Genomic DNA, 12,478 nt, shown 5'->3' with positions numbered 1-12,478 from the left:
AGAATGAGACGGGGAGGGGTAGAGGGGGGATCCCAAGCAGGCTCTACACTGTCAGCACACTGTGGGGCTCGAACCCATGAACCGTGAGATCATGACCTGCACCGAAATCAAGAGTCAGATGCTTAACGACTCTGCCACCCAGGCACCCCAGAAACTGATTACTTCTAAATTACTCCCTGCCAAATATTCACCTCTTTCAAGAGAAAGGTTAGTAAATCAAAAGAACGGTGTTTATTACAGTTGCATGTATCTGGGACAGAGGCTATTTAGAATATATAACTTAGGCAAGTGCAGCACAATATATATATAACTGGAGTGCTACAAAATTTGAAAAGGGGAGCTCTGACAGTGCCCCACCTTCCCCCCCAACTGCCAACCTAACAGGAAGAAGGGGCAAGTCCCAGCAGGGGAAAGGCTCCCCTGGCGACAGCCCAGCCATCCGAGAAGCCACTATTCTTCCAACTCCCAGTTTGCTCTGGGCGCTTTTTATTTATAAGAGCCTTCCCAAATTCCCCTTTCCTCTATAAAAGCCTGTTCCTCTCCTTTGTTCTGCAGATTTGCCTATGGTTTCACTATAGCTTGCTTGTCCCTCAGTAGAATTCTCTGCTATTCCTGAATAAATCTGTATTTGCTGGTAAAACAACGTGCAGATTTATTTTTAAGGGTCACATTACCTGGTGATCAGTAGTGGAAAACCCCCAACAATCCCCAAGCTAGTGAGCAAACAAACAAGTGCCTGTACCCAGAGTCAACTGGGCTCCCTGCTTTCTTGCCAATCCTGGGGTTTCAGGGTAACATTTCTCCCTGATTCAAGCTCCCCTCTGTGTCCAAGCTCTTCAGGCTTTATTAGGGATCTGTCTTAAAGACTTGCTTTTTTTTTTTTTTTTTTTTTTAAACCTGAGAGTACTTGTTGACTCCTTTACAGCACGGGACTGTTTGTGTTGTGAATGTAACGACCTTCAGTCTGATTCCTGTTTAGAACCAATTGTCCCTGTTTGAACTGTACCCGTCTGACCAGGCTGACATTGCTCCCGACTCATTTTGGGATTGGGCCATGCCTGCGGGAATGTACACTAGCCTTTGGTCCCACTGCTGTTTGGAACTGGGCTGTTCCTACTGGAAACATACTGGCCTTTGGTCGGATTGTTCTGGAACCAGGCAGATCACGTTGAAATTGTACTGTTTGGGAACTTTTCTCTTTTCAGAAAAACATCTAAAAAAAGGGATCTCAGTCACAAAACGCTCTGAGGGTACCCAGCCCCTACTGGGGCTCCTGCTGTTTTCTGTTTAAAAACGGATCCATCTGCGTGCACAACTAAATGGATGGAGTTAACCAAATGCAATTTAGATTTTCAATGGCCACGGTGGGGAAATTTTGTCTCCCCAAACTTGTTTTACTCAAAAGTAAACCAGAGAACACACCTCGTAAAAACACAAACAAACCTAAATAGGATGCCTATTTTATCTATGTATTTATTTCTGAGAAAGAGAGCGAGTGTGAGAGAGCGCACGGGCAAAGGAGAGGGGCAGAGAGGGAAAGAATCTCAAGCAGGCAGATGCCTATTTTAGATGGTGCCTTGAGACTTCTGAATCATTTTAGGATCCTGAGCTCACCTCTTCGTAAAGTACTATCTCTAAATTAACTGCTGTAACAAATGAAAAGAGTCAGAATGGTTTCTGATACCTCTTTCTCTCCTCCTCCACCTTCTTTGCTCCCAGACTCGAGGCAGCCACCTTGTGTCAGGCCCCACATCAGGTGACACTTCCCTTTACTCTCACTGCCAAGCCTCCGCTGTCCTCTGAAATGCTCCCGAATGCCTCTCCTGAACCTACTAAAACTTGCCTCTTTACAAGGGACTCTTCTGAGGCTCTACAGAAACTCCAAGTTTCTTACGTTCCCTGCACCAAGGGAGCCAGGCAAGCCACACGGACAGACTTCTCGAAAGTGACTGACAATCCCCGTAAGCTTGCTACTGAATTCAACCTACGTATTCAAACTGAGCAGTCTAGTTTCTCAGATTTCTATCCAATAGTCCACACGCTTATTTGTGAGGGCCACAGTGGATGAAACCAGCCCGCTGGGAACACCCTGAAGGACATTTTAGGAGAAACAGACTCCTAACTTTGGCAAGATGCTGGCGCACTGGCATGAAATCCGCAATGAACAATGACAGTAGCTTTTCGTAAGCCTGTTGGTGGGAACAAAAATTCAGGCCTGCACATAAGGGCCTGATGAATCTCCTCATGGCTACTATAATAGGACTCCAAATTGTTTTTACTTTATTATTTTTTAAATGTTTATTTTTTGAGAGAGAGGGAGAGACAGGGCGTGAGCAGAGGAGGGGCGGGGGGGGGGGGGGAGGGGGGGGGGGGGGGGGGCGGGGCTCTGAGCTGTCAGCAGAGCGCGAGGGCGGGAGAGACAGGGCGTGAGAAGGGGCGGGGAGGGGGGGGGAGCAGATAGAATCCGAGGCAGGCTCCAGGCTCCACACTGTCAGCACAGAGCCCGACGTGGGGCCTAAATTCACGAACTGTGAGACCATGACCTGAGCTGAAGTCAGACATTCAACCAACTGACCCACCCAGGCGCCCTGACTCCACATTGTATTTAAAGAAATTCTGGTTTTCCTTTAGATGCTGAATCCACCCAGGTAGCACTGAGCTAATGACCTGAACTGGGAAATTTCTCCTTTAGTTAAAAGGATCAAGATGGAATGGAAAACTGTGTTCACTCCAGATTTGACTTGGTAAACCAGCTCACTTGCATCCTAAATGGGTCACCTGAAAACAGACTGCTAACATTCTCAATTTTCAACTTCGGCAAATGAAGGCCCCTAAACAAAACCAAAAACCTCCTCGTTTCTGCTATTATTGCAACGACCCAGGGCGTTAGACACAAGACTGTTAGAAACCTAAGTGCTCCAAGCGCTGTTAGCCCCCTAGGCTGTCTTTCCAGTGCCCCCCCCCCCCCAATTCCCTAGTAAGTGGCCCCGAGGCACCACAGGGGCTTGTCCCAAGTCTCCCTCCCACCTGACCTGGAGAAACCACTTTCCAGACTGGGAACAAACCTCTGTCTGTAGCGACACCAGAGCCACACTCCAGGTGCTGGGTGCCAGTGCTGTAAAGGAGCCCCAAAACAGTTCAAACGGAGAGGGGTCTCTGATAAATCTCAACAGGTTCCCATCTCAGAAGCCACTCCCTTTTGTCCAGGCCCTTTGAGAAACAGGCACCTTTATTCCTTAGTTCCTCTACCTGTATCCACTTACTGGGCCCAGATTTCTCACAGAGCTCCCATGTCAGGATCTCCTTCTCCCCAAAGCGGAATTCTTGAATTTGACAACAGTCCTCAAAATAGCCAACCAGGGGGATTAAATGACCCTTCCACATCTTTTATTTGCTCCACGTCTGATTATGGCTGCATCTAGGGACACTGATTTGTTACTGTTAGATTACCTGCCATCCCCCTAATGGGCCACATCCTCAACTGATATTGGGAGAATCCCAGTGAGCCTTCCCATCAAGATGCAGACAGATCCCTCAAAACCTCTCTGCAGAATTAATCAGTAGCCTGTAAATGAAGAAGCCCCTCCAGGCACCAAGCCCATAATAGAAGATTTTAAGGCTCAAGGCTTCACTAGTCCCTACACTAGTCCCTGTAATACTCCTACTTTACCTGTAAGAAAGCCCAAAGGCCAAGGATGGGGGTTTGTCCAGGACCTTAGAGCAACACATACCAATGTTTTCTCTTGGCATCTTGTTGTTCTCAACTCTTCTATGCTTCTGATATCCATTCCTAGTGAAAGCTAATTTTTTCATAATTTAACAATGCTGTACATTTTTGTCTTCTAGCTGGTAACAATAGCCAGTATCTTTCTGCCCTCACTTGAGAAGAACAGCAGCGCACCTGGACAAAAATACCCCAGGGTTTTGCAGGATCCCTCTTACTCTTCGCAAACCTTAAAAGATGGTGTGGATGCCAGGAAGTTTCCTAAAGGCCCTACTTTGTTCTAATATGTAGATGATTTGCTTCTCTAAACCCCCTTCTCAAACCTCTTCACAGGAGACAGCATCCACCTGTTAAAATTTGTAGCCCTAAGGGATATAAAGTCTCCAAAGCAGAAAAAAACCCAACAGTCTTTTCAAATTTAGGTCTGATACTTAGGGCACCTGATCTCAAGAGAAGACCTACATTTGGATCCAGATGAAACCATTAGTGATTGCTTAATGTTAACATTACTTTCTAATCCCTCATGACAATTTACAAGAAACTTCTATAACCAATGCAGCTTTTTCATGACTTACTGACAGTTCTAATTTAAAGGATGTAAATGGTAAATACCGTGTTCAGTATGCTATCGCAGCTTCTTGTTGAAGTCACCAAGGCAGCTCCTTTACCTCTGGCTATTTCTACCCAACAGGCTGATGTATATGCCCTTACTCAAACTTGTCCCTTAGCCAAGGGTAAAACCACAAACATTTAGACCGAGAGTCCATATGCCTTTGGGGTAGCTCATGACTTGGAAACATTATGGAAACAATGAGGTGTCCTTACTTCCAATGGGCATAAGATTAAAAATGGCTCTTGCAGCACCTGGGTGGCTCTGTCAGTGAAGTGTCCAACTCCTGATTTCAGCTCAGGTCACAATCTCACGATGTGTGGGTTCCAGCCCCTCATTAGGCTCTACACTGACAGCAAGGAACCTGCCTGGGATTCTCTCTTTCCCTCTCTTTCTCCCCCCACTCAAGTGCGCTCACTTGCACACGCTCGCTCTCTTTCAAAATAAACTTTAAAAAGATTAAAAAAAATAAAAATAAATTAAAAAGGCTCTCATGTCCAAAATGTATTAGATGTCATACTATTGCCGGCTGCTGCATTAAGACGGTTCTTGGGCGTACCACACTCACCTCCGTGGAGGACAAACAAAACCACCCACTGACACTTCCACCAAAAATGCTGCTCTCAGGGCAAACACTAGCCAAACTTCTGTCATGGTGTGAAGGGTCCAAATGCTAATTTGGAAAAACTGACACAAGATACCCAACGATTGGTCTCAGAGAGGGAAAAACAATATTGAAAATCTATTAATTGTTGGTTGGATAGAAAGAGAACTCTGGGGACGCCTGGGTGGCTCAGTCGGTTGAGCAGCCGACTTCAGCTCAGGTCATGATCACACGGTTCGTGGGTTTGAGGCCCGCGTCAGGCTCTGTGCTGACAGCTAGCTCAGAGCCTGGAGTCTGCCTCGGATTCTGTGTCTCCCTCTCTCTCTGACCCTTCTCTGCTCAGGCTCTCTCTCAGAAGTAAATAAAACATTAAAAAAATTAAAAAAAAAAAAAAGAGAACTCTAGTTTGGATCAAATAACAATCTGGCCCTACCAGAAATTCTAAAATTCCCACTACTTATATGCACTAAACCCCTGGTCTACTAACAAAATGGTAGCATTCATGAACCAATACTGGTGGGGAAGTATTAATAAGCATGCAAAAAGTGGCTACCTCACTTGTCCCATCTGTCCAAAGTATAATCCAGGGAAACCTATTCACACAAATTCATTTCATACAGCTTCTCACTGATACAAAGATGTTTTAGTCACAGATTGTATGTTTTCTCACTGGACCAAAGATTTCTTTTATAGATCAGGCCAATGCTTCTCCTGTGGCTAAAATTCTTGTAGAAAAATTATCCCTACCTGGGGAACCCCCCTCCAACTTCAAAGTGATTGGGAAGCCAACTTGATGGGTCAGGTGCTTTTAACGAGTGGTGCACCTTTCAATGTTGTGCACCTTTCACTGCATGTACCATTCTCAATCCTCAGCGGGAGCTGAACGTACTAATGGCACTACTAACATTCAACTGACACAATGCGTGGGGACCCTTCAAACAAATACCTTGGCAGAAAGCACTGCAATGGGTCCTCCCAAATCTCACATCCACCCCTTGGGAAATCACAGACTCAACCTCCTGACATAGTTACAGGGTGTTCAATACACTTGGTCCCTGCCTCCTCTGACCCACAGTCATAAAGGAGACATACTTCAATATTATGAAGGCCTAATGCTTCTATTAAAAATAACCATGCTGCAGTACAGCAATATTTTCACAGCGCACTCCTAGGAGACAATGATCTTAAGCAACATATCTTGCAACCTGAAGATGTCGTCTGTTGGAAAAGACATCTCCAGAAAGACTCTTTAACTTCGCTAAAAGGCCTTTTTCAGGAATTGCTAAGCAACACGTGTACCTCCAAACCTCCAGGAACAGACTCTTGGATTAAGTGACACATCTACTAAAACCCTGGCTCGGCCCCCACACCAACTGGTGACCTGAAATTAAAGATTTCCTGGGGGGCTCCTGATGGACTTGGTCCTTTAAGCATCTGACTCTCGATTCTGGCTCAGGCCGTGATCTCATGGTTGTGGGCTCAAGCCCCCGCATCGGGTTCAGTGCAGAGCTTGGAGCCTGCCTGGGATTCCCCCTCTCTGTTTCTCTCTCTCTCTGCCCCTCCCCTGCCTTTACTCTCTCTGTCAAGATAAATATGTAAACATAAAAAAAAAAGAATTATCAAGTTTTCCCGGAAATAAAGCAGATGACATCTGATGAAACAGCTTTCCTAAGATGTCTGGACCAGGCTGTATGCCTTTTTCTCACTGTTGTTCCTCTCTTTCGTGGAAAGCCAAGGTCCTTGTCAGCATTTCCCAAGCCTCTGTGAGAGGGGGAAACCTTCCATAAAGAGCCTCATCAAGATCCTGGGACAAATTACTATTTCACTTGCTTTCCCTGAAAGGCTAGAAGGTTCACAATTCACAAAACTCATTCTTTCATCTGCCTTCTTACCTGACTCTGGATCCTTATCCTAATTCATCGTCTCTGAATTTACAACCTTACAGGCTATATTATCTGTCGACGATACATTTGGTTCCAAATAGTTCTTTTAGATAATACTGGTTTTAAATGGTCTTTGCAGTTTTGTTATTTTGCAAAAAGTTCATCAGCTATTACTTCATGTTAAACCAGTGCGGTGTATTTCCAAATGTGCTCAGTTCAATTCTTTCGGTGTGCTCTTGGCAGTATTTAGTGTGCTGCTTCTCTTTAAGCAGAGACTTCCAGGAGGCATATATGACTCCAAATTTGTCATCACAGGAGAGCCTCCCTCCACAGGAAACCTCAGAGTAAGTGCCAATAGATATTTCAGTTAGCCACTTTCAGACCCAGAGTCCTCATTTAGAGCCATCATCCAATTTGGAGGTTTTATGTTACTTCTTCTGTTTTGTATAATCATTTTAAAGTTTGTACTTTGTTCCTGATCAAACTTTCTAAAAAAGCAACGTACCCAGTAAGATGATGCTGGTTCAATGCTCTGAGATCTCCAATGCTTATGACCTAAGAAGATACAGAGTTCAGGGGCACCTGGCTGGCTCAGTCAGTTAAGCATATGTCTTCGGCTCCGGTCATGATCTCGCGGTTTGTGGGTCTGAGCCTGGCGCTGGGCTCTGTGCTGACAGCTCAGAGCCTGATGCCTGCTTCAGATTCTGTGTCTCCCTCTCTCCCTGGCTCTGTCCCACTCGTGCTCTGTCTCTGTCTCTCTCTCTCAAAAATAAATAAAAATGTAAAAAAAAAAAAAACCAAACAAACCAAGAAGATACAGACTTCAGATGAGAAACGTCTGAGTGTTCTCTCCGGACCTCAGGGGAGGGGAAAACCACTAAATACGGACAACCTAACACTTGATCACTGATACACTCAAAGAAAGGGATAAATGTGGAAAACTAATTAAAGGAAACGTCATTTAGGATCGAATCAGGAGGCATCTGGGGGAGCTCTCATGCCGGCCCACTTTTCTACTGCAGACCCGGCAGGAAGGGAGGAGTCTTGCAAATTGATAGTATTTTAGATGCTACTTTACTACCCTGGCAGGAGGAAGAAAACGTTTCTCCCTCCCCTGGCAATAGCCCAGCCAATGAGAGACTGCCGTAACCCAGCCAATGAGAAGCCACTACACTTCAAACTCCATTTACTCCAATGGACTTTTTTTGTTGGAACAGCCTTCTCAACTCCCCCTCACTCCCACCCCCACCCCCTGCCCTCCTCTCTAAGAGTGTTCCCTTCTTTTGTTCTGAAGGCTTGCCTATGGTTTTGCTGTAGCCTGCTCGTCCAGGATTGGAATTCTCTACGGTTCCCAAATAAACCCATTTTTGCTGGTAAAATAACTGGATTTCTTTCTTTCCATTTTTTTCTTTTTAAATATTTATTTTTGAAAGAGAGAGGCAGAATGTGAATAGGGGAGAGGGACAGAGGGGGAGACACAAAAACTGAAGCAGGCTCCAGGCTCTGAGCTGTCAACACAGAGCCCAGCACAGGCCTCAAACTCATGAGCTGTGGGATCGTGACCTGAGCCAATGTAGTCGGATGCATAACCAACTGAACCACCTAAGCGCCCCTAGGCAGATTCATTTCTAATGCATTCAAGTTGTTCTCTGCCTTCCCCCACACCCAGCAGGCTACTTTCAGAAAGTAGGAAAGCAGGGCAAAAAGATTACCCTTCCCTATACCTCCCCTTCTTTTCCACGTTCTGTACCCTCTGGGTGGGTGGGCTATTCTTAGGTCTTTCTCACAGACCCAATTAGCCACAAAATATTTGAAAAGGCCATACATCTAGATTGAAAATCTAAACATTAAATGCACTACAATAGGGGCGCCTGGGTGGCTCAGTCAGTTAAGCATCCAACTTTGGCTCAGGTCATGATCTTATAGTCCGTGGGTTCGAGCCCTACATTGGGCTCTGTGCTGACAGCTCAGAGCCTGGAGCCTGCTTCAGATTCTGTGATTTCCTCTCTCTCTGCCCCTCCCCTGCTCACTCTCTGTCTCTGTCTCTCAAAATAAAATAAAGACATAAAAACATAAAAAAAATTAAAAAAATAAATGCACTACAATATGACACTGGCCTTTCCTTCCCTTATGTTTCTGAATCGTGTGTTGTCTTTGACAGCTTTGATGATTGTGCCAGGATTTATTTCTTGAAGGTTTCACACATAAGGCTCTACACTTTTCCCAAAATCCAGTGGTTCATATTGAGGTACCACAGAAACTCAGTTAGTTCTGCACTTGTGAGGATGAAAAAAAGTGCTTAGTGGTAGACAAGATTTCCTGGAGAATGGAGATTCTTTTTTTTTTCTTTTTTTTGATAGGCTAGAAATGGACATTTTAATCATGGGGTATTTTTCTTTTTGTCCAGGGTAGTAACCAAATACATAATACACAAAACTGAAAAAAAAATTAGTCTCAGGGGGAAAAAAATGGTCTCAGGATAGAAGACATCACTTAATTTTTTGTTCATTACTTAAGTCATTTTTATGAGATCATTATTACACAGGGGAAAAAATCTCCCTAAAGGTCAGTCTATTCTGACTATTTGATATTTACTCACGTTGGTCCAGAAGGAGGATAGGTTGATTTTCTGCAATCTTCTGTCCACTAAAAAACAAAGAAAATTAAGTTTCAGAAAATAACCAATTGAATAGGCAATCTGCAAAAATAGTTAAAAGTCAGAGAGAAAATCAAGTATGATCTGTCCTTTTAGATCATTTCAATACCTCTGAAAAGTCTTTTCCTCCCATGAAAACTTCTAAAGTCTCAAACTTAAGTGCGTTTTCAGTCTTACTTCACTCTGCACTAGTGCTTTAACGCGGCTTCTACGTTGCAAACACACCGAGTAAGGAGGAAATGTAAAAAGTAGTTGGAAATGTTTATGTCGGATAGGCTGATTTATCAGGAACAGTAAATTACCTGACAAAAAATGCTCTCGCTTGAATTTATGAGCCAACTCCACTGCAATAGAGATTTGCATCCCAAACCAGATTTTCAGGACACACTGCGTACCGCCCTTCATGATCTGGCCGTAGTTTTCCTTCTCAGCTTCCTTACTGCCACTCCCCCCACCACGTATAGACACACAACCACATTCTGTGATGGCTCGCCCTTCCCTGCCCGGGCATGCTGTTCCTGCTGCCTACCATGCCTTTTCTCCACCTAGTGAACTCGGGGCTTTAACTTCTAAGATCCAGTTCAAATGCTGTCTGTTTTGTGAAGTCTTCCTGTGCTTCTCCTATGAAAACAGCTATCCTCTCCTCTACCTTGCCCAGGGCACCCGTGCCCCGCTTTACTACCGTAGTTAGGACACTGCAGTGTAATTATTTGTTTCTTTCTCCACGACCAGATTCTGTGCTCCCGGAGATGATGGCCCTCATCGCTGAGGCCACTCAGTGAATGAATGAATGACACTGTTTTGGGGAGAAGTGTTTAAGGTTGGTAGCAAGATAAAACTAGCTCTAAAACAGAGGTGCCTGGGTGGCTCAGTCAGTTGAACGTCTTGACTTCGGCTCAGGTCATGGTCTCACGCTTCATGGGTTTGAGACCCGCGTCCAGCTCTGTGCTGACAGGCAGCTCAGAGCCTGCAGCCTGTTTCAGATTCTGTGTCTCCGTCTCTCTGACCCTCTCCTGCTCATGCTGTCTCTTTCTCTCTCAGAAATAAATAAAAAACATTTTTAAAAAGTTAAAAAAAAAAACTAAAATCAGCTCTAAACATAACATGAGAAAAGTCCATGTGGATTTATGATTCTCTGACTACTGGTTCAAGAGAGCAAGCGTGTTTGTCTTCTTCTCTCCACAGACCCAATTTTGTCAAAGTACGGTAACTTTTATAAAGAAGTATAAGGGCGCCCAGGTGGCTCAGTCGGTTATGCGTCTGACTCTTGATTTCATCTGAGGTCATGATCTCACAGTCTGTGTGACGGAGCCCCATGTGGGCTCTGCGCTGACAGCATGGAGCCTGCTTGGGATTCTCTCTCTCTGTCCCTCCCCTGTGCACTCTCTCTCTCTCAGAATAAACATTAAATTATAAAAAAAAAAGTATAAATCCACAATAAGAGGTGGAATAGGGAAGGGGACTACTAGAACTAAAGTGTGAGCTTAGAAAATGTGTATGTAGCACATCTGCGTGGGAACGTATATCTAACATCTTATTTTAACTTTTTTTTAAAAAATCGAAGTAGAGTTGATACACAATGTTACATCAGTCACAGGTGCACAACACCGTGAACCCACGATTCTCTCTGTTGTGCTATGCTCACCACAAGCTACCATCTATCACCATACAAACTACTAGAATGCTCCTAACTACATTCCCTACGTTGTACCTTTCATCCCTATGACTTACTCATTTCATAATGTCTTAATTTTTTATTAAGTAAAAAATTTTAATTTTTACTTAATTTTTTATTAAGTGAAATTTTTAAAGTAAAATTTTAGTAAGGAAGTCTAGAATGTACCCTGACTTTACCTGTGATCCAAATATTAACTGTCTAAAAAACTTCACTACAGTACAAGTTTCTTATAGAAGTGCTAAAGTTTGGCCTTGCAATTTCAGACTGAATTCACTAAGAAAAGGCACCAAGCATCCAATGATCAGAAGCTAATCCAATCATTAGAATTTCAACTCTATTTCTAAATTATTACAGTATAACATACTATATAATAAATAATAGCACTTTGCTAATTCAGTATCAAGTTGGCAAAAGCTAATGTCCAAAGGCATTCATTGTTCAGTAACCCTGTAAAATTCCACCCACAGTAAACCTTCAGTGCTGCCAGCCTATCTAACCACTAGGTAATACGGTAGTTCGGATACTCACCACCTGTTTCTTATAAAAATTCAAAGACATGATAATAATGGTTAAGGCTGTGAGAGCCAAAGAAGTTCATGGTTGATATTACTGGTTCATTACCACATGATGGATTCAATTATTTTCCACAAAGTACCTGCCAATCAGTACTATAATTGACAATCACAAGCTTGAAACAGCCTGCATTTTCATAAGCTTTGTACATCCGTCCAGCTAAGCTCTGTCTCCTCTGCACATATTTTTATCACTGTCAATTGTTCTACAAAACAGCAGATTCCAATTCAAGTCTTACTGAATTACTAAGTTCTCAAGTTCTTTGAAAGCATCCTTGCCTGTTCTGTGCAGATCACTCTTTTTTCTTTTAAATTTATAATATTTATTTGGGCAAAAAAATCCCAAATTCCACAACAAAATTCTGTGCACACAACATAAATACCTAAGCGATGTCGTCATGTTCTTCAGCCTCAAACTTGGCCATGATTCTTTAATAAATAGCAATACATGGTCAGTTTCAATAACTGGGAATCAATTTGCCTTGTTCTTCAATTGATAATGGATGTTTCTGCTAAAGTCCCAGACAGCTGTTCTCATCTGAAGGCTAATAGTGCAACACAAATTTTTTCACGACACATTTCCTCTGCTGCAATGAAATGTGGCTCCCTTAAAGCACCATTGGTAAACAGTTTTCTCTTCTTTGGTAACAGATGAGCCACTTAAAAAACTTACTTTGACCGCAGCCTCATTCTGCTTTTTCAAATTTGTAAATAAATCTGCTGTGATATTTTGCTTTAAATTGTCTCATTT

At 43.5% G+C, this 12,478-nt stretch overlaps 1 protein-coding gene across 1 annotated transcript in view; it reads right to left on the bottom strand.

The window, feature by feature from the left end:
- The window catches only part of ASAH1 (N-acylsphingosine amidohydrolase 1), a 51,914-nt gene that overhangs the window by 20,172 nt on the left and 19,264 nt on the right, over positions 1-12,478 (bottom strand). Inside the window, exon 2 of the mRNA XM_039256298.1 lies at positions 9,421-9,467. Within this exon, the coding sequence (XP_039112229.1) occupies positions 9,421-9,467 (47 nt within the window). The remainder of the gene's footprint in view (positions 1-9,420; positions 9,468-12,478) is intronic.

Source organism: Hyaena hyaena, unplaced genomic scaffold (genome assembly GCF_003009895.1).
Source record: "Hyaena hyaena isolate Hyena2069 unplaced genomic scaffold, ASM300989v1 scaffold_562, whole genome shotgun sequence".
Classification (NCBI taxonomy): domain Eukaryota; kingdom Metazoa; phylum Chordata; class Mammalia; order Carnivora; family Hyaenidae; genus Hyaena; species Hyaena hyaena.
Note: the sequence above shows the minus strand (reverse complement) of the source record. Positions and strands in the feature narration are given on the sequence as shown.